The 23928-nt window shown below is 35.4% G+C and overlaps 1 protein-coding gene and 1 pseudogene across 1 annotated transcript in view; one reads left to right on the top strand and one right to left on the bottom strand.

Annotated features, from left to right (window-relative positions):
* The window catches only part of LOC118741852 (protein turtle-like), a 129426-nt gene that overhangs the window by 3456 nt on the left and 102042 nt on the right, over positions 1-23928 (top strand). The window contains exons 3-5 of the mRNA XM_036473825.1: positions 6129-6399; positions 19998-20861; positions 21697-21780. Of these exons, the coding sequence (XP_036329718.1) occupies positions 6129-6399; positions 19998-20861; positions 21697-21780 (1219 nt within the window). The remainder of the gene's footprint in view (positions 1-6128; positions 6400-19997; positions 20862-21696; positions 21781-23928) is intronic.
* On the bottom strand, positions 6561-12374 carry LOC118740545 (annotated as a pseudogene).

The raw sequence follows: 23928 nt of genomic DNA, 5'->3' as shown, positions 1-23928 counted from the left end.
AATTTTTCCTAATAAACAATCGTGGTACAAAGCTCAATAAAAATATTGAAAATAATAATTAAAACATTAGAAAAAGGTGGGAGAACTTTGAATCAGACATTCTTTTCGCCTGTCAAACAACTCCATTATTTTTCGATCTGGTGCACTTCTATTAGATATGTACGTAGAATGCTTTTATCCGAACAAAAGCGCTAAGTATGGGTGAATTCCAAAACGTCAAAATACAAAGCATCAGTCTCTTTTATTTCTAGACCTCAATAGATTTTAATGCCAAATGTGCGCAACCACGGTTAGATGCAAGTTTTCTACTAGGTTGCGCAAATTAGACTTTTCCTTCTAGTGTGGTTTAAAAATAAAAGAGACTGATGCTTTGTATTTTGACGTTTTGGAACGCACCCTATATTCCTCAATAGCCAAGGTTTTAAAGGCAATAAGCACCAAGTAATTCTGGTGTTAGCGTCAATGAAACTTACCAGTTATTATTCCATTGTCAGATGTCACGTCATCTTTCATATGTATGTATAAAACAAATTCCAATAAACAACATACGTACCTAATTCTACACCTTTTTCAGTTTTAGTTCAGAAAATTGCAATTCATATTCAGAAATTCCATTTCAAATTCAGAAAGTTACAACTCAAATTCAGAATTTCCATTTTAAATTCAGAAAGGTGCATTTCAAATTCAGAAACCTTTATTTCAAATTCAGGAAGTAACAATTCAAGTTCAGAAAATTTTCATTTCAAATTCAGAAATTTCCAATTTAAATTCAGAAAATTTCGTATTCACTGTACGATTTTGAGATTTTAAGTTGTATCTTCGTTTGGGACCATATTCGCCTATACTAAATCCAGAAGAAACAATATGGTCTAAAATGAAGTAATTTGTCAAACCAAGTATGGATGTGCCCCTTGTTGAGGGTCCAGGATTAACGTAGCAGAGGCTGCAATACTTGGAAAAAGATTGATCATGCCATGGTACCCATAGCAGGTGGAGATTGTGCACGAGCAACACAGCATTGCTTTTCATTTCATGCTAAGTATGTATGTATGTACAGCTATGGTTGAATTGGTACTCTTTTCCTTAAATGAAAATAAATAATTACATACATAGAGATAAAGACTTGCACAAATTTCATATATACATACATATGTATATTTCCATTGAATACAAGGTATATAAGTTTTCTGAACTTAATTTTAAATCGTCTGAAAGTAAATTGTAAATTTCTGAATTTGAAATGGAAATTTTCTGAATATAAATTGTAACTTTCTGGATTTGAAATGAAAGTTTCTGAGATTGAAATGGAAACTCTGAATTTCAAATGTATTTTTCTGAATTTGAATTGCAACATTCTGAATTTGAAATGGAGATCTGAATTTGAATTGCAACTTTCTTAATTTAAAATAAGAATTCTGAATTTTAATTGAAGCTTTCTGAATTTAAAATGGGAATTCTGAATTTGAAGTGTAACTTTCTGAATTTTTAATGAAAGTTCTGAATTCGAAATAGAAATTCTGAACTTTAATTGTAACTTTCTGAATTTAAACTGCTAATTTCTGAACTAAAACGAAAAAGGTGAAGTTTACAAGGAAACATTGCCATCTCTGGTCATTGTAGAAAATGGTGTCGGGCATTTGACAAATGAGCTTCCACACAAACTTTTAAATCCACAGATGCTACTTGATTCGCTTACAACAGCTTTGACCGCAAAATATTTTTAAGTCAGGACATGTGTATGTATGTACATTAGATTTCGACACGTTACATACGGTTTAGGCGACCATACACACTAAGCGTCTAAAAGCATGCTATGCATACGGTGACCATATTTAAGAGAGCCGAATACGGGACAAAAAATAATTTTGCAAATTTTTTGTGTTGGCATAACAAAAATGAAAATAGTGGAAAAAAGCAAACGATAATTTACAAGGCGTACTTAGCACGGTGCATAGGCAACTGGCTCAGTCAGTGGGATCGTCGGTTCGAATCCTACTGAAAGAAGTCTGATGAGGAAATGTGGTGATTTCCGAAATAGCTATCACTTCTACCATTTTTTCAAATTATTGCTTTTCCACAATAAATTTTCATTTAAAAAACGGTCTCGAGCTCAATATAAATTGTTGAATAATTTTGCAAACTTTTTCCACGACAGCTTACAGGTGTTGAAGCCTTCTTCAATGATTCTAGATGTATTAGCCCTGAAACAGTATCCCTTTAGTATCCTACATTTGTAGGATAATTTTCTCGAGATTTTTACCACGTAAAATTTGTTAAAAAAATTTTTTAAATTTTAGTATAATAGAGTGCTAGTTTAAGTCGCTAAGGCTTCTCATTAATTTTTGGCATTTTTTTTGGTGACGCATTTATTTCATACGCACTTTATTATACTCAATTTTAATGAGTTACAAAACTGCTAACCAAATTTTTTTCTAAAGATTCTAATTAAAAAGTTTGAAATTTTGGTGAGACATTGCAGAATTAATTTTTATAGTTTTTTGCACAAAGTTGGAAATTTGGTATTATATCGGATTTTTTTAGGAAAACAGCTTTACTTTCATAAATTAAATAATAAATAAAAAAAAATAGCCAATACTTGCTAAAATGTCAAGTCCTAATTTCTATTTTGGTCACTGTATGTATTCCTCGATTCGAATCACAGGCATTCAGATTAGAAAATAATAAGTGTTTACAGAGAAAATTACGATCATATAACAACATCACTTAAAACTCGTTCATAGGAATGTCATTTAAATGAGCTGTTAACAGGGCTGCCAACTAATAATAATAGATTGGCGCTTACGCATATGTTAGTGTTTGGCCGAGCTTCTCCTCCGATTTGTGGCGAGCGCCTTGATGTTGTCACACAAAGAGGAGGGACCTACAGTTTTACGCTGAATCCGAACGGCGATTGTATTGCAATAATACGCTGTTTTTCATGGCAGAAATACAATCGGAGGTTTGCCATTGCCTGACGAGGGTCGACCACTGTTAATAAAAAACCTTTTTTCTAAATTTTTTTTTTTGCAATGTTGCTTTGACCAGGGCTTGAACCCTGGCGCTGCGGAGTGGAAGCGCGCACTGCTTACCACTATACCACAGCGGCTGCCAACTATCCTTCGCTATAAGGTGCCATATTGAGTGCCAAAATGTGCCAAATAGAAAAATAAAAGTGGCAAAAAAGGTGTTATGCTTTTTCATATTTCCCATTTAGCAATAAAATAAGAACCCCATTTCTAAAACAAAAGTCCAATGCCAAAATATGATAAGCCAGTTGAATAACCTTTAGAAATTAAAAAATTTTAGTTGAGAAAAAGAAGTACACTCTAAAAAAAAATCTGTAAATTTCCTAGCTAAAAGTAGGTTACTGATTTCCTACCTTATTATTCGCGAAATTACATGCTCGATTATTCAACGAATAGTTTTTTTTAAATTTCGGACTTTTTAGATTGTAATATAGCTGCTATGGTGTGCGTAAATTTACTACTGAAGTGTGTCCACGCTACAAAATACACATCTGCTCTTTGATTTCACCCACAGAATTGTGTAAAGTCGCAAACACAAAGGATTTTTACACACGAAAATGTGTAAACAAGATAAATATATATTCGTCGTGTAAGGACGGTATTATCACTTGCGAAGCGAATGATTTTGGCGAAGCGAACGGTTTGGCGAAGCCAATTAAAAGGCAGAGAAGGTATAAAAAGTGTTCGCGATGCAAAGAACTTGCACAAGCTGGTAAAAGCGAACACTCTTAATGCATATTTAAGTTGCGTTCGCCAATCCATTCGCTTCTCCAAACCGTTCGCTTCGCCAAATTCATTCGCTTCGCAAGTGATAATACCGTCCTAAATTTACCAAAAAATTTAAAAAATAAACAAAAATATACTCGATTTACAGTCGGATTTTTAAACAGATTTTTTAGAGTGTACAAATAAAGGATTTCACAAAAATGTATTGAAATATTACTATTTTTCAAAAGTACCAAATTGAAAAATGAAGTGCCATTTGATGTAAAATAGGGCCAAAAATGGCACCGTTTGATCAAAGTTGGCAGCCCTGGCTGTTAAGGCGTCGAAACACCGAATACGGGACAAATACAGGACATTAAAAGAAATACAGAACATGTGTGGTGTCCCGTATAAAATAAATTAATTACCAGGACAATGGGTCAAAAAAGAGGACTGTTCCGTATAATACAGGACTAGGGATGCAAACGATGCATCGATGTTTTTGAAACATCGATAATATCGGTTCAATTTTCGATGTTTGCCATCGATGTTTACAATTTACTAACATCGCGAAATTGACGATACGTCGATGGAAGTTTTACCGATGTTTTAAACATCGACTTTAAGGAGACTCTCCGACTTTCTTTCGGTATGTTTGACTGACCTTAAATTTATTATCCATTCAGAATTTTTTTTTTGTTATTTATGACCTTATGACAATTATATTCAACAATTTTATTGAGCTTGAGGCCATTTCTTATGAAAAATGTTATTGAAAATCAACAATAATTTACAAAAGGTAGAAGTTATAGCTGCTATTTCGGAGACCACCACATCTCCTCAGTGACCGCGCTTGAAGAAGTCTGATTAGTAGATGTGGTGATCTCCCAAATAGCAGCTATAACTTCTTAACTTTGTAAATTGTTGTTGCTTTTCCACAATATTTTTCATAAAAAACGGCCCAAGCTTAACAAAATTGTTGGATTCATTCTGAATACTAATAACCTAGCCGTTAAAAAAGGAACCAAACACCCCTTAGAATTTCAACAAGATCAGGCCTAAGATCTTTAGAAAGGCTATACCCTTATAATAAAGTACAGGAAAATACATTCATAATTATTAATATTCAATATTGCTTTAAATTTAACTAGAAATGAACAAATTGAAAAACATCGGAAACCATCGATGTTATTCTGGCGATGTATTTTAGCATCGATGTTCTTTTTTCCGATGCATCGAAACATCGATGTATCGATGTTACTGCTCAAAATTTGCATCCCTATACAGGACGGATGGTCACCGTAGCTATTCACTATGCATTATGACATTTTCATGCAATGCCGTAAATAATTTAATTACATACTTACGTATGTACAAAATATGTGCCTTTTTAATGTGCTGATTTATAAAATTGGAACTGAATGAGTTAGTATATGACTTCCCGCCATCGTTATTTGTGGCTTTCCACTGATTTATTTTATTAGTGATGCTAAATATAGTATGGAAATATGACAAGGTTTTATAAAACCACTCTCAATTAGTTCCGGTGTAATAAAATGATGCTAAAATAAAAGATATGTATGAGTGTATGTATATTTAAATCACAGATAAAATATTGATATCAAATAGTACATATTTTTCAAAATTTTTTTTTTTTGACGGGAAAATGCAAGTATATGAGTTCAAACGGTATCATAACTTTAAAATTCGTGTTCGTATTCATATGGTGAAAAAAGGTTATAAAACCGCGAACGGGGGAGAATAGAACTGAAAAAATTAAATAAAAAAATTAATTTATATAAGTATTAAAAGTAAATATATTGTATGGGGGAAAAATCTGTCACATCCGGTATAACATTTTAATTCAAAATTAAACCTACAATGAAATGCTTCTGAATAAAAATTAATTGATTGTAATAGTCCTTAATTTTACTTTGTTTAAAGAATATTTAGGAAACGGAAACCTCAAAGGAATCGCAGTTTTGCTTATTTTTACATGCACTCTGAAACCACTTCTGTTCCGTTATGACGTCCTTTTCATCGATTTTCTCGGCACCAGTGTTCCAAGCGCACCTAATTTTTTTGTCAACCAGGAGACGATATAAGTGACTTCCGTTTTCGTATGATTTATATAACTCTGGAGTGGTAGGAATGTCTCGTCCGACATCATGGAAACACCCATATATCATCTCTCCTAATTTTTTATTTCATCTTCAACCTTCTATTTGCAATATTGAAATTAATTGAATCTTTATGTTTTACCTACTCTTACAACAATTTACTAGATCCAAACATTTATGCTTACTATTAAAAGAAACGCTGATATTTTTGTTCCTTTTTCTTCTACGAACTAACGCTCTTGCTATAACAAAAATTTGTATTATCCTTTTTTCACAGGTGCCGCCCACTAATCAAACCAAACTCGAGGGCGAAAAGGTGATATTCTCGTGCGAAGCGAAAGCAATGCCCGGTAATGTCACCGTTAGATGGTTTCGCGAGGGCTCTCCCGTACGGGAGGTGGCCTCACTGGAGACGCGCGTCACAATACGCAAAGACGGTTCGCTAATTATAAATCCAGTTAGCGCTGACGATTCCGGTCAATATTTGTGCGAGGTGACGAATGGCATTGGAGATCCGCAAAGTGCTTCGGCTTATTTAAATGTTGAATGTAAGTACACAATATATGAAGAATTGTCAAATTATATTTGCAAATTATATGAATGTCTTGCTAGTATTTAGTGTTAACTGTACTGATTTTATTTTATAATAGCAAATTGCATAGTAATTTATCGACTCACAACAATAAAAAACAAATAGTAAATTAATCAATCAAAACTCAGCGAATATTTCCGGATATTTATTTGATTTTGATTTTGTAGACTTTTTATCTTCAGGATACTTATCGAAATTCGAAAGATCTTCCATATTTGTAATAACTAGTACGTAAGGTGGCAATATTTGTTGGTTTAATAGACCATACCAATCGATGCCTTTGAACCATTCGTGACTTTTAATATCCTTCTGTGCATTAGCCATACAGCCGAGTCTTTTAACAAGATAATCGTATTTTATTAGATTTTTAGATAAGTAGACAAATTTTACGTATTTCACCTTTTTGAGGGATCTACAATCAATAATCGTTGAACTAAGTCCTTTAGCGCTGGTGGAACATTTGTGGTATTTTGTAAGCGCCATCACAAATTTTACCATACATTCCCATCACGTCCCGATTGTATTCGGCAAATGGAGAACTACCAGCTACAAATTCATAGATTAATATACCGAAGGCCCACCAATCGACGCTGGTAGAGTAGGGTTTGGATTTAATTATCTCAGGTGCCATATATTCCGGTGTGCCACACAATGTCAGAGTACGTTTTTCCACTCTCTTTAAAATAAATGAGAAAAGAAAGAAAACACATTTAATGCATATACAACTGTATTTGGGTAATTCATAGAGCTCAACCAGCCATCGAAGTAAAACCGTACAACGTGTCAGCTGACACGACCTATATTATGGGATTCTCGTGTTAACGAAAACTCACCGCCGACAGCAGCTTCATATGGGCAGGTACGGAAGGGCGCTTCGTAGGTGGCTGGTTGAGCCAATAAACATATTGTCTTTATGTCATCAAAGGCCGTAGACAAAGGGGGGTTCCGACAAAATATTTTCTTATTTTCACTTTTATTTCAACATAGATTGATTAAAATAAAAATACTAATAAAAATAAAATATTTCACGCAAACAGGATTGAAATTTTGAAATCAAATATTAGCGGCATTGGGATAGCACAGTGATCATAGTCAAATTATGTACAGTAGTCGACAAAATTATAGCCGCACCAAATTTTGACAAGTTTTAAAATATTATTGTTCTTGTTATTTAATTTTGGTTAGTTTTTTATAGTTTATTCTTTACCAACATCCGTATAAATACAAGTTTAAAGGCAGTGTCACACGATTGGGAATTTGCCAAAATTTGGGGCAAATCGTATCCCAATTGTGTGAATACCCAAATATGTTTCTTTATCCCAATCACGAAAAATAATTTGTTGAAATTTTTTAATACAAGATTGCTGTAATGTACCAAGCTTTTACCTAAAAAAAAATCCACATTTTTTTTATTTTGTACAAATTGCCCAATATAAAAATGCAAATGCAATTTTGAAAAAAAAAATCCCAATTTTTTTTTATTTTGTCAAATAGCCCAATATAAAAATGCACAAATGTACCAATCAAGTGACACTGCCTTAAAAATTTATGCTATTAAAAAAAAAAATCAACGAATTTTCGTAAAAATTTCGAGTTTTTAATTAGATTCTGAGTATGCAGTCCATTGAATTCTAGTAGAATAAAATACAAGTTTCAAATGGGCACACATATTCCGCTTACCTAATTCCCTTAATTAATTAAATTTGATTTTTTTTAACAGGTGGCAACCTATAGTTAAATTCAGAAACAAATTTTTTTAAATCATTTCTATTGATACCCATTTTGTAATAATTGGTTTATTTTTTTTTTAATAATTTTAATATAATTTTTTAAAAGGTGGCAACTCTTTTCAAAAAAGTAAGACCTTATTGCACATCTGCAGTCCAAGCTTTTTAATTTGATACCTAATTTTGGAAAATCGAAGGAACGGTGCGGATATGATGGAATTGATGATGAAGTGGTTCCACAAGATCACGTATGTGGTCGCCCCTCCACTGGTATTTCTGCCATAAAAACCAGTATTCTGTTCGGAGGCGGCGTAGTTTGAAAACATCAAGACCCACACTACAAACCGGAGGAGCAGCTCGGCCAAGAAATTATTTGATAAATGTGTGATGGGCCCACTCTTCCTTTATAAAATTGTACTAGCAGACCCGGCGAACTTCGTCCCGCCCAAAATTTTTATATATTTTATTGAAACTTTTTGGTCCAACATTTTTACCAACAATTCACGTTAACGATTTCCATTGGCACATTTGTCTGCTAAGATTAAGGTTTGGTGGTTATTTGCCGCTTTAAATAACTAAAGGAAAGTGTTATATCCGTTCTTGAAATTCTCCAGTTGTGCGGCATTTCATAGCACGGTTATTCCCAAAGCGAAATAAATATTTCCTCTTCACTCCCTAGCGGCAACAATGACCCCGTTCTATAGTGAATGTCCTAGAAGCTTTACAGTATAGTAGGTGGCAATTTCAAAATGGGTGCGAATCATTGTTCTACAGAAATGCAATATACATATACTTATTTCAGACGAAATACCTTAAAAGTTTGAACGCACAATAATATTGGAAAATCACATCCATTGGGCCAATTGCAACGCAGGAGCGTTCGATATACTCAATGGTGCAACAGGTCGATTGAATCTGACCTTCACGGGCCCTTTACTCACTTGTATATTTTTAGTAATAGCTCGACTTCAGCACCACTTGGCAGCACGTTTTTGCAATAGTATTGCATACATATACGTACAACCATTTAGGAGGATTTCACTCACAAACACACCTACAGAAGAATAAAAAAATTCATTTAAAGATAGATAGATAAAGGTCTGTAGGTTTGTAGGCCTCACACTCCTTTTCAAATAGCCCAAATTTTCTCCATGAGTATGGGCTTGATTTCAACTATATACATATCTCCATACGAAGTTCCAGTACTGTACCATGAATACTTTCAGAGATATGCAGTATAAAAGTTCGAATTATATGGGAGGAGCCACGCCCCCTTTCCAACAGCTGCCCTCTTTCTTCATGAGTATGCGATTGATTTCGTATATCTCCATACCAAGTTCCAGAACTCTACCATGAACACTTCCAAAGATAGGCAGTATGAAAAATTCGGTTTGTATGGAAGATGCCACGCCCCCTTTTCCAATAGTTCCAATTTTTCTCCAAGAGTATGCGATTTATTTCGTACATCTGCATACAAAACTCTAGAACTCTATCAAAAAATTTCCAGAGATAAGAGTATGAAAAATTCGGTTTGTATGGGAGATGTCACACCCTCTTTTACTATAGCTAAAATTTTTCTCCAAGGGTATGCGATTGATTTCGTATATCTCCATACCAATTTCCAAAACTCTACCATGCACACTTTCAGAGATATGTAGCATGAGAAATTCGGTTTGTATGGGAAGTGCCACGCCCCCTTTACATATAGATTTTTTTCAGCCTAAAACCATCCTTGGGACACGTGCGGCAGGTGGCAGTTTCAAAAAAATCGGTTCAGCCGCTCTCGAGCCTTGCGAAAACTAACAAACGGCTTTCTAAATATAAATTAGTTGTGATGTATTATATATTATAAATATATTTTGACAGTATCCCTTGATATGGTCGTTACTTAAAGCTATTTATATTCGAAATAGCATGTAAATTGGAAACCAGGAATCTATAAGCTTATCCAGGCAAAAAGCTACCTATGAATACGAATAGATCAGTCCCTGGTCCACTTCTCGGAAAAAATGGACCATATATCCTAATATATGCTAAAAAACTACTTGCGTACCGAATTTTAAGCAAATCGGACCATAAATGCGATTTTTTGGAATAGATCGGTCCCTGGTCCACTTCTCGGAAAAAATTGATCACGTATGCTAATACATGCTAAAAGGCTATCTGCGCACCGAATTTTAAGCAAATCGGACCGTAAATTCGATTTTTTCGAATAGATCGGTCCCTGGACCACTTCCCGGAAAAAATGGGTCATATATGCTAATATATGCTAAAAAGCTACTTACGTACTAAATTTTAAGCAAATCGGACTATAATGAGATTTTTTCGATTCCTGGTCCACCTACCCGAAGAAAAGTAAAATTTTTTTAGCCTGGTGGTTACCGAAAGCTATTTGTATACAAAATTTCATGAAAATCGGTCCAGCCGTTCGCGAGATTACCTGTTACAAAAAAAAGGGACTTCTCTTTATATAATTAGTATAGATTAAGTAGAAGTATCGTACAGAGATGCATTTTAAACGTGGTGATACACCCAATATGAATTTTTAACATTGAACTGTAAACGGGCGCTGTAAAACTATATTTTTCTGAGTTATTGGAGAAATATGAACACGATCATAACTTCATCGATACTCAGCGCCTCCCTTTTCTCTTATTGTAAATGTCCCATAAATCCTTTTATGGTCCATTTAGTTTTATGATCCATTAAAAAAGTATAACTTCAGCCAAGAAGTATTCAGAGTCGTAGCAAGCATTATGTGAAGCTAGCCGCTAAAAAAGTATGCAGTTAGAATAGGGCTTTCCAATAACAGACTTGCCGCAACTGTCTGCTAAAAGAAAGCGAAGAGAGTGTCCATCTCAGAAAATTTTTCAAGAACGTCTACTTCAGAATTTCATTTAATAACGCCCTATTTCAGAATTTTATTAAAAAACACCCTATCTCATATTTCGGTTCAAAAACGCCCTACCCCACCTGAAAAAATATTGAAAATGTGTTGAGATAGGGCGTTTTTGAATCGGCAACTGAGATAGGGCATTCCTCAACCAAATTCTGAAGTAGGGCGTTCTTGAAAAGTTTTCTGAGATAGGGCGTTTTCGAACTGGCTGCCGAGATAGTTCGATCTTCACACTCAGGTATCGATATGTATGTACAGTAGGGTGTTCCTTAAAAATCAAATGAAGAAGTTTTCTCAGTCCCAACCCTTAAGCGGTAATACCACGTACAAAGATATCATATCTCCATAGAGGAATTTGAACTTTTCCCCCTGTGCGACACGCCTTAACCATCCCCAATGGGGAGTAAAATGTATATGTGATATCTTCGACTATTGTAGCATCGACTTAGGGATTGAGGTTTAGGGAACCTGATTTAAAAATATGCTTCATTCATTTAAGGACCACCCTAATGCACATTAATATATGTACATACATATATATGTATCTTAAAATCTTTCGTACTATATACCTTAGCAAAACCAAAATCTGTAAGCTTGAGATAGCCTCTCTTATCAATCAATAAATTCTCTGGCTTTAAATCGCGATACAGCAATTGCAAATTGTGCAGATATTCCAAAGCAAGCAGCACTTGTGAGGCATAAAAACGTTCGCCACCATTTATGAACGGCAAGCCGAAGATTAAGTTATCAAAGTCCTTTCGACAAAAGTCCATTAAAACGACAAAAGGGAAATCTATGCTGAGTAGCACGCGTTTCTCATTGAATATATGTGGCACTTGTTTCGTTCTAACGACCATTTCTTTCAGCACAAATTTGGCAGCATAGTAATTACCCGTCGATTTTTCGCGTACTAATTTCTAATAAAAAAAATGCACAGCAACTACGATTATTATATTTATAACTATGTATACGCACCACTCTACCAAACGAGCCTGATCCAATCGTAGCCAATTCATCGAAGCCTTGCAGACCCGTGTCTGGAGATGGTGTCATTTTTTCCCACTTTTTAAGAAAGCTTTCCTTGAACATTACAAGCATCATATCGTAATCAACTTTGCCACTGAATCTGGTATTTACAGCTGCAATCTCAAAGTGCATGAAAATGCAAACGTATTGAAAAAGATTGAAAAAAGTTTGGAGTACATACATACCTTTGTTAGCCTTTTCTATAGCAATGTGCTTCATATTGCCTTCACTAATATCAGTGAGGGATCTTTGCATGGGCACCAGTTCCATTTGATGCGCCATTATGATCGAGATAATCAGTAATTTTATAAATTCTTAAAATTCTCAAAAAAAAAAAAACAATGAATGAAAAAAATGAACTTCAAAACTGTAATACTCATGATACAAAAAACAAGGTAGTTCCATTGTCACTTTTTCGTCGCCATATTAACAACCTGACAATTAAGCAGATTGTGACATTTCGTGCTACCATACCCAACATCTAAAATCCTTCAAATTTTCTTATTAATGTTTTGTCGATTTAAAAATATTTTATTCTTAAGCATAGCATAATAAGAAATAAACAAGAAATAAGTTTGAAATTCCACAACATTTCCTTGAAACATTTTGCAACATGAAGCTAGCAACACAATTTTCATGACATTTTTAAATACACATGTATATTTTAAATTGTGTGAAAGCTGACAGTTTACAGAATTCAGTAGCGACGAAAACAAAGGGGGGTTAAGTGGTTAAACCTTACCCAAGCCGATCATAAAACTTGCGACGCAATTTCGGCTTATGCCTGTGGGTCTTGGCAAGAATATAATCCCTGAGGGTTTAGCTTAAAATGGTTTTCGGGATACACCCTGTGATCATGTTACTTTCCAGAAGGTGTGGCCCCCGTTTTTCTGTACATATTTTCGTTGGAAAAATACCTTATCTCTGTATTCTAGGTAAATGCTTCCAGAGGTTTTTATGCGTCACCAGAATTTTAGTTTATTTGGCTTATACCGCTAGCTCTTTTGAACGGCTACGAGATTGTTTTCATATACCCCCATTTTTCATAGGTTTGGGATTGATTTCATTTACCTCTATTCCTAGTTCTACGGTGGCACGCCGCATTTTCCAATAAACTCTTATTTTTCCATGAGCTTAAGATTGACTTCATATACATATATCCATACAAAGTTCCAGGACTCTACCACAAATACTTTCAGAGATATGCACTATGAAAAATTCGATTTCAATGGGAGGTTCTACACGCACTTTAGATATCGGTTTTGTTTTAGCCTATAACCATTATTGGAAAACTTGTGTCCGAAATTTCAAAAAAAGCCGGTATGGGCATTGTGACTCCTCAAGCGAAATGAACTAATGATTGCAAAAAATGAAATCAAACATCGTAGTTGACCAAAAAAGAATATTAGACTTCATTTACTCAACTTCTCAGAATGTAGAAAAGCTAAGAAATATATAATAAGATAGGATATGTTAAAACAGCCTCCAAAAAATTTACTAAAGACGACCCTGGACTACACAAATCAGTTTTGTTGAAAATTTGTTTTTATCTATTTATTTTATCCTTCAATTTTGGGTGTGTCAAAATTGTATGTGAAAACAATATGTGTTGCTAGAAAAATTGTACGGCCCATGAGTTCCAAAGTAAATTCCATTGCTGTTAAATGGACAAAGACAATATGTATTAAATAACACATCGAAATGTGTCATTTCAGTAATTTGTGTAAATGTGTAACTTCAGAATTACATCAGAATCACGTATCCGATATAGAAAACTACATTGTGAATTAATGAGATGACATGAGGACACTAACATAATTTTAAAATATGTTCACCAAAATTGTATTAATATTAAAATAATGATTTGGCAATTTGTAATCGAATTTAATGTAAAATTTAAAAGTTTTCAAAATAAGATATTGATTTGTTTTAAAAGGTATATATTAATACAACTATTTACTTTATAATCCCAAATTTAGGATATAAAATGGCCCACACCAAAAAACTTACAATTGGGTAATGCCGCTTCGAATTTTTCACAATTGAGCAATTGTCAAAAATCTGATTTTTAATCAAAAAGTTGTTTATTGAAACTACCTTCTTTTTTGTATCATGGTAATACTCATGATAAAAACATAGCAAGGTAGAACCGTTCTCTCAATTTGTCGGCCATGATTTTTTTTTGAAGTTTGCCAACATTTTAAAATCATATAAAAGTGAAAATGAAAAATTGAAATTGTTCGAAATTGTTGTTGCTTGAGATTGAAAATGAAGATGTGTGTGTGAGTTTGTGAGTAAATTTAAAAATTAAATTGTTTGGAAACGTCAAGAATTTTAAAAGTGACTCTCAGCGGTTCTACCTTACTATATTTTTATCATGGTAATACTCATGATTCAATTATTAAAGGTTTTGTAAGTAGCTTTTTTCTAAAATTTGGCACTCCCACCCACAGGGATGATTAATGGAAGCAGGAGAAAAAGGGGAAGAATTCAATCACACTTCCTAAAATGGGAGCTAAATTCCATAAAAAGGTGTGGATAATAGTGAATGGTGGTATTTTAAAACAAAAACGAATTTGATTTAATTGCTTAATTTAAACAAGCTTATTTACATCGAATATAACCCCCAATTGTTATTAAAAATAAATATTTCTATGTACATATATACCAAACTTGCGAACGTCAGATGGCGCATAACTCGAGGGATGGTCCACTTTCAGCTTTTATTGTTGTATTTGTTTGCCAGATGATGGATATGAAGAAGCTATTTGTTTGTGGAAAATATGCAATATTTATTTTAAAAAAAAACGGCAAATAAAAAAATTTGGAGCTTACGTTTCTTTCGCGGTTATGGCTCGATTGTTTCGAATATGGTAATTCGAATTCTTTGATGTCGCACTTTTAATGTTCTGGGGAGAATATTCAACACTGGCTTACACAGCCGCAATTGGCGATTCGTGCCGGACGAACTCAGGAAGAATAAAAATGACACGCAGCTACTGAACGACTGAGATAGGGAACGTGATCTACATCGTCAAATGAGAAGTGGCGTAATGGGGCTTTCGCACGAGGCGATTTTCAGGCAACTTTTGCGTTCACCTCACGCCGGGTTGCACGAAAAAAAATTTGAATGACTAAAAATATCAAAATATAAAAAAAATATCAAAATATTCGCCATAAAAAGGCGTTTGCATTGTTCAACTTTGCGTTCTACTTTTAGTTGAACGGCCTTTCAACTAAATCGCTTTCAACAAAGTTGGTCGCCAGCCAACGTTCGCCTCGTGCGTACACCTTTTAGGTGTGCAATTACTTCGCGCCATTGACTAAACCGAGCTGTCGTGTGACGATTGGGCCTATGCGTCAAAGTCTCATTCGGAGACACTAGGATTGTGTTGTGGAGGACAATACCTAAATACCTTCGTTGGCTTATTTACCAAAACCATTGTACGCTTTACTTTACAGCGACTTGGCAGAATCAAGAGGTCTCCAAGAATATCGACAAATACATTTCGGCCTTTAAGGGAATTTCGTCTCTTTAGCCTACATTGAATTTCTGTAGTCCAACGATTCTCACCCATTTTGTCCTGTTGGCGCCAGCGAATGAAGAACAAACATTTCTTCAAATTTAAAAAGTAAAAATTTCACTACTAACATTTTAAAAATGTTCTTAAAACTTGCAAAGAAATTCGGAAAAGAAATATCACTGTTTTTGTTTTTAGGAGTAGGGTGGGAGTGTCATTGATAAAATTAGAGCGAGAGAAAGTTTTTCTTACAAAACCTTTCATTATTGAATCATGGGTAATACTTACATTTGTAAAATTTTGAATCCAATCAGAAAAATTCGTATATAGAAAAATATAAAAAAGAAGTATTGTTAAGTGCTTTCAAAAATAGTATTAAGGCGCAGTTAGTCAACGACGTAGCGTAAACGTAGGTTGACGTACGTAGCAGCATATACAATTTACTGTTGATAGAGAGAGAGAGAGAAACAACGGCAACGTCATCGCCATGCGGTGGTGAGTTTTCGTTAACACGCGAATCCCATAAGGTAGATCGTGTCTGCTGCAACCTACGTCTACGTTACGTCGTTGACTGTTTGCGCTTTTACTTATGTAGTTTTTACTTAACTTCTCCAGAACTTTACTACACTTTAATATATATGGATGTATGTAAGAATGTACATACATATATACAGCCTGTAAAATAGTAACAGTCGCACAATTTTTTTTGAAAAATGTAAGGCTACTTTATAGATTTTGCTCAGAAAGTATTTTATTGTTAATTATCCACAGAGTTTACTTTAATTGTATTAATTAGTTTTAAAATTTTAATCCTTATTTGCATTTTCCAGCACTGTAAAGTTTAATAGAAAAGCGCAAGTGGCACGAAAGTCTTCGTCTGCTCCATTTTGAGTCTTTTTTGTCCAACATAAAGCCTCATACTCAGAAATCGCAAAATCTCGAAAATGGTGATTAGAACTTGTTCACTAATATACCAACAATGTTAGCCTCAAAAATAGTCATGAACAAATGGGACCAAGTTAAACAAAAAACCAATATTCCGAAAAAGAAATTCCAAGAAATTTTAGAATTTTGCCTAAAAGACAACAACTATTTCATGTTCAACAAAAAACTATATTCACAAACGTTTGGAATGCCTATGGGCAATCCTATTTCCCCAACAATAGCGGACATAATTATGGACAACCTACTAGACAATACCATCTCGGAACTCAAGCAAAAATACAATATCGACATTAAATTTATAGCCAAATATGTGGATGACATCTTTGCTATAATTAAACGCAATGACGCGAATATCATTCTAGGAATTCTTAACAAGTATCACAATAAACTTCAATTTACGATGGAAATAGAGGAAAATTCAAAAATCCCTTTCCTTGACGTTTGTATACATAGAGAAAACCACGATCTTTTACTTGACTGGTATTCCAAACCAACTTCTTCTGGACGCCTGATTAATTATTACTCATCGCAACCAACAAAATATAAGATAAATACAGCAAAAAACCTCATCCATAAAATATTGACAATAAGCCACACACGATTCCACGAAGCTAACAAAGAGAAAATCAACAAAATCCTAATAAACAACAATTACCCTGTAAACTTAATACGGGAATTAATAAATCAAGAAGTTATGAAAACAAGCATCCATCCCAATAAAACACCGAACACAGACACAACAAAAACTACTAAGAAATTTTACAGTGTAACATACATTCCCAACTTAACTGGCAATTTTGGTCACAGCATAACGAAATCACGAAACACAGCACTTGCCTACAAATCTAATTACACTCTGTCGTCAATATACACAAAAACTAAGTGCTCAGTAGATATCCAACAACAAAACAATGTAGTGTATGAAATTAAATGTAAGGGAAATGAAATTGAGGAATGCGAAAAAGTGTATATTGGGACAACTAAGCGGCCTTTAGGTGTTAGACTAGGCGAACATGAAGCAGATATAAGAAAACAAAAAAGCAGTACAGCATTATCACAACACATCATAACAAGTGGACATACAGCTGATTTCGCAAACACAAAGATTATCGACAAAGAAAGAAGGGAGTCAACCCGATATACACTAGAAAGCCTTAGGATAATGCAAAGAAGGAAAAAGACAATGAACAGAAAAGAAGATACGGACAACATTGCGGCCGCTTACATTTCTTGTTTATGATTAGAAATAAAAATGTTTATTATTTTAGTATTGACAAAGCTACCACAAAAGATGGTACAGATGCGCTGTATTTAGGTGTTAATCAAAGTTCGTAAACATTGTGAGTTTTTTGTCCTCAAATTGTTGTTTATAATTTTTAATTCCATATATGTATATGTATGTTTGTATGCTATATTCATTAATTTTTAATTACAATGAGCCTTTGTATTTTTGGTTTGTGGCAGATTTAATAAAGCTGGATTGCCCCTGAAGATGCTAAAAATGTTATAGCGAAACGTTGGGCCAGAAAGTGGAATAATGTAGTTTTATTCGCACTAAAAACATAGATCAGACTAGCCTGGTAACATAATATTTAATAAATTACGAACTGATCGGACAATAAAACATATGATTAGAACTGACATTCATTCGACCAACCCAATACAGTTTTATTTTTTTTTGTATTCTTTTATAAATAGTCTAAGAAAAAATACACCTGCAAGAACTTGAGTGCCACATGTAATTTTCTCTCAAACTTTACCCTGCTGACAAATGCAAATAAGGATTGCCACCTGTATAAGTAAATTTGATTTATAAGATAAATAAAATATTACTATACAAACTAAAATGTTTTAAGAGAGCTTACGCCACTAAATATTTTTTGAAGTGGTTTGTCACATATTTGAAAATTTTAATTCAATTAAGTGCCGTTTTCTCAAATAGTCTTTCCTGACGGCCATCATTTAACACTATTCGCACTTATAAAAGCTATGTGGGAGCTCGCGTTGCGCCCGTTCGCATCGCTGCTTGCTACTCCTCATCGTACTAATTGTTCTTTCGGCCTCGCCGATATCCGACTACTTCTTCGCATATGTCGGTTTGTTGAAGAGTGCTCTCTGAGAGCAGGTGTGAGAATCGAGTAGTGGATGCATTGCTAGTCTGTTGTTACTGCAGCTTTTCGACGTTAAGTATTCCTTGCATTTTTGGGCGCACATATTTTTCTACACAGATGCGGGTGCGTATCTCGGCGGCAGTAAGAAAGTGGTAGGACTCGATGTTTGCCCTCGGATTGTACGTACATCTAAAACACTGAAGCTTCCTTCTTTCAATCACAAGAGAATCGATTTGGTTTCTCGTTTTTCGAACTGGATACAGCCATGTAGTTTGATGGATCTTTTTTTATGCTGCAACCTAGTACTACATAATACCATGTTTGGGGCCCCGGCGAAGTAGATCAGCCATTATCGATAGTTTCGTGTTGGAGGCTTCATTTGCGCACAGTGGCGCCAAATGCCCCTTCCTACGAGTTTCATATCGAGACGGGGGCAACACTCATATGTACGCGCCAATCGCTCATAGAAGAAATTCTTGCACGTCTCGTCCTTCTCTTCCGTCGGGGCATGAGCCTAAGCAGATGACCGCTATGATGCGGATTTTGGCTAGACGTTCGGCCACCGGGGTCAACGATAGTACTCGGCGACGGAGTCTCCGAAAAAAAAAAACGATAACTGATGTGAACTGTTTATTAGTGCCGCACCGAATATTCGGGATACCGAAAAGTTCGGCCAAAAGTTCGAAGTTTCATTCTTTGGCAATCGAGCCGTCAACTTCTCGAAAGATTAAAGAAACTTCGATTCGAACTTTTCATTCAGGCATTTTATTTTGGAGGGTGTAGAAATCTGGCTCATATTACATCTAAAAAGGAGTCATTAGAAAATTTAATATTTTAGGAATTATTTTTATTTTTATAAATTTCTTCTTTTGTTGTGCGGATTCTGATTGGAGTCAAAAGTATAGATGAATTTGGGTAGCCTGCATCTACGACTACGTTATGTTCAGATTTGCTTTCCAACAAACGAGTATTTAGTTAGCAGTGGTCTCAGTGCCCAGCGTCATGTCTGGAGTCACATGGCCTTGCAACTGTGTCAATAATCTTACGATCTGCATCACAAACAATCAATGCACATTATTATCGCATTTACTTATAACATGGTGGCGTTTTTTGGGTTAGTAACTAGAACATTTAGAGAAAGGTGTCGACTCTTTAATGCTCTAATTTACTTTGAGCCGACTTTAGTGTGACTATGACTACAGGCCCTTATCTTTACTTTAATAAAGAGCGTTCTTTTTTAAGCTAACATACATTTCTTTGAGCTAATTTAGCATAGATTTGTAATGCATGTAAATTTATGAAATCTTCTGCATACTCTGCTCTTCCAGATCCTGCCAAAGTGACCTTCACACCCACTGTACAGTATCTACCCTTCCGTTTGGCGGGCGTCGTTCAATGTTACATCAAATCCAATCCTACACTACAATATGTCACCTGGACCAAAGATAAGCGCCTCCTTGAGCCGTATCAAATGAAAGACATTGTCGTGATGGCCAACGGATCATTGCTTTTTACGCGCGTCAACGAGGATCATCAGGGCCGCTACACCTGCACACCGTACAATGCGCAAGGCACTCAGGGCTCGTCCGGTCCCATGGAGGTGCTGGTGCGCAAGCCGCCCACATTCACCGTCGAACCCGAATCGCTGTATCAGCGCAAGGTGGGCGACAGTGTGGAAATGCATTGCGATGCCATCGAAGCGGAGGGCACACAACGACCAACCATCAAATGGCAACGGCAAGATGGCGGCGAATTGACCGAATCACAACGTACGCGCGCCAAGGTGTCTGGTGGCAATATAACAATTGAAAATTTACGCGGCGAAGACTTTGGCTACTATCAGTGTGTCGTCTCGAATGAAGTGGCCACATTGATGTCAGTGACACAGCTGGTTATCGAAGGTACACAACCACATGCGCCATACAACATCACCGGCAAGGCGACTGAGTCGTCGATTACGTTGCAGTGGATGCCCGGCTATAGTGGCGGCTCTGAGTACAAGCAGGACTATACGATTTGGTATCGCGAGGTTGGCGCTGCTGACTGGCAGACCATTTCGGTGACCCCATTGGGCAGCACGCAAGTGACGATCAATGGCTTGGCTTCGGGTACTACGTACGAATTTCAGATAGTCGGTCGAAATGTGCTCGGCGATGGACTGATGAGCAAGGTGATGACGGTGCGAACTTTAGGTGAGTTAAAGTTTTAGTCAATTTCTTCTTGTTATTTTTTAATTCTAAAGCATCATTGCACAATCTGTAAACATAAAAATGCAAAGAAAGTGAGGAGAGTGCGTCGTATGGGTGAAGGGGGAAAAGGTGAAGTAACTAAAGAAAACAAGTATTTTAATAAATAATTAGTATTGAGAATTGGAAAGGTGCATAAAAAAAATTTGTTCCTCCACTCAAATTTCGGTATTAAAAATGTTTAAGGTAAATTTTATCTGTGAATTTAAATAGGTTTTAAAGCGTTTTATTAAAATTTTCCATTTTGAAAAAAAAAATTGTTTCGTGCTAGTCAACATACTGAAAATTCAGAAATTTTAAGACTTTATAAAATTGCCTTATTTTTTTAAATTATCTTTTAATGATTTAGAATTTTTTTTAATAACTGATTTTTTTTAATAATTCAGAAAAAAATATTTGTATTTTTTAAATAGAGAAAATTTCTTGTAACTACTTCAATAATTTAGCAAAAAATCACTCCACCCCTCACACTCATTTTCTTTGCATTACTATCTATAAAACTATATTTAACGAAAACAAAAATTCTTGCATTTTCTCTCTTTTTCTCTCTTTCCTCAACAACATTTATATAAATATCAATGCATTGATTTATGTGCCACTCATATAACTCTATCATCATCTTTCGTGTTAAACTGAAACCATAAAAATTTCAAAAAAAAAACTAAATACAAATTATTTTGAATCGCTAAACATTCACAACTACAACAAAATCGAACAACAAAATAAAACAAATATGGACATTTGAATTTCAATGAAAAATTGCAAATTCAAATGCCTTTAGAAGATGCTCCGGCAGCGCCACGTAATGTCAAGGCTGCAACACAACCGCCAGATCATATTTTTCAACTAATGCCAGACGAAGCTGGTAAGCGAACGAACACGTCTCCCGAATAAGAAAAAATTTTAAATTCAATTTGCAGAGAACCTAGCGCTACGTTGGGCAATGTATTTCGATTTAAGTAATAAGAAAATTGTTTTTAATCGAAGCATTGTCCAGTAGTAGGTTTTTTTTTAATTCTGGTTTACGTTTTTAACCTTTGCTTTCATTTAAGTTTTTGTTTTGGTTAGATTTTAAAGCTCTTCGCTTGTTACATCGGTGTGGTTATTATGCAAGGCGTTTTCAACAAGTTAATAGTGGATAAGCTCATACGATTAAATTGACTATGATCTAAGAATTCTTTCCATTCTTTTCCATGATTTTTATTTTTTTTTTATTTGAAGAGCTCAGTCTTCTTTTGGACGATTCTCATTTATGATTTAGTCAAGGCGAATTAATATAAGGTGATAGCGGAAGTACAAAAAAAAATTTACATGATTTGATTTTTGCTTTGGCTGCGTAAACTGTAAAAATCTGTGAGAGTGTGTGTGGAAATGCAAACAGAATTTTTCAATTTGACATTCGAAGCCGTAAAATTCATACACAAAATCAGCTGCTCTAGTAACAACACCTTATGTAAAGTCGCCTTGGATGTAGTTTTAAATATGAATTTTCTCTCACTTTATAGTTTAAAATTTTTGGTATGTGTATGGGTAACTTTTTTCATATAAATAATAAATCGGGGCATACGAAAACTGACTCGAGTTCAAATCAAAAGTTAACTTCGTAAAGAGACGCGTAAAAAAACTCCGGCGAAGAAAGACGCGTAAATCTGTTTGACGGCGAAGAAGCACACGTCATCAAAATTTATTTGAATATTCGCTTTTTAGGCTTCGGTCACGCTTTTTTATAGCGTCTTTCTTCGCCGTCATTCTTTTTGGCCGTCAAATCACTCGTGTGTGTTTCTTCGTACTCTCCGACGAATAATTATTATAGTTAAAGGTACTCTCACCTTCGTAGTTTGCTGCGATATCACTGTAGTCTGTCAACCATGTAGTACATAATTCTGGTCAAGAAATACTCAGGCATAACCGAAAGAGAGGTCAGGCATTCGACAGCCAGCTTTGAGCGCACTGTGCCCAGGGCTCAAATTGTCGGTCGACCCCTTGGCGTGTGGTGATAATTCGCTTGATAAGTCCATGGTACCATCCCAAACTCTCACAGCTTGGAGGTGGTCCAAGCTTTTCCCAGTCCACCGGAGCACTCCTACAGTTTGGTAGCCATGCGAAGGTCTGCATGAACGATTATCGCCGTAGTGGCTCGCCGTTAGACCTATTAGGATGCTCACGACCACGAGTCCCCATAAAGGAAGACGTGAGGCTCTTTTTGGTGGTGGTTATTTCGTCCTATACTGTTTCCTGAGGTACCAAGTTCGATGTCGCATGTGTAGTTTTTTACACAACGTTAACCTTGGTGATCTTTCGTCATCACCTTCCTTGAGAATTTCGCGAATTTGGGGGCCGATTTCGGTGCACCACAGCGGCTTGCAGCCGGTATTGCCCTGTCGACTACAGAATACGATTTTGAGTCATCGGAAGTGGTGTTCTCCCTTGTCGAGATATTGGCTTCGAGAATAAATTTCGACCCTCGAGGTTGTTGTTGTCGCTTCTGTTTTGGTTATATTTTGTTTAACTTTCAGTTTTAAGGCATGTCAAATCCCCGCATGTGTAGACGCACATAGTTGCTAGAATTGGTTTTGCGGTTATGCCTAGACGGGGCCATGACAAAAGTCAAAGCCAAGCCCCTATAGGGTCATAAGTTCAGAGCCTGAGCAACGCTTAACAGCAGTCATCTGAACTCCAGCAGCATCATCAACTTAAGGGTGATCCGGCTTTGAATGTATTTACACAATTTCATGGCCATTTTCGCAAAGTTTCACCTCAGCGTAATCATAGCTAAAGAAGGCAGTGAAGGCCGCAAAATATTTTACGTTACACAGCTCAACGCTGGCTGACTAAATCGCATCGTAAATTGATTATTTGGTGGCCGGCACTTATTTCAAAGCAACATAATCAAAAAGAAACCAATTAACTCTAAAAAATTAAAAATTTTCCTTTTTAATGTCAACGCTAGTTTTCGCGGTTAATTTTGCAACTATATTTTAAAGATATCTTAGTTTTCTTAGCTTATATTAAC

Source organism: Rhagoletis pomonella, unplaced genomic scaffold, assembly GCF_013731165.1.
Source record: "Rhagoletis pomonella isolate Grant_MI unplaced genomic scaffold, Rhpom_1.0 Rhpom_scaffold_00006, whole genome shotgun sequence".
Classification (NCBI taxonomy): domain Eukaryota; kingdom Metazoa; phylum Arthropoda; class Insecta; order Diptera; family Tephritidae; genus Rhagoletis; species Rhagoletis pomonella.
The sequence above is the reverse complement of the archived record's forward strand: the minus strand, read 5'-3'. Positions and strand labels throughout refer to the sequence as shown.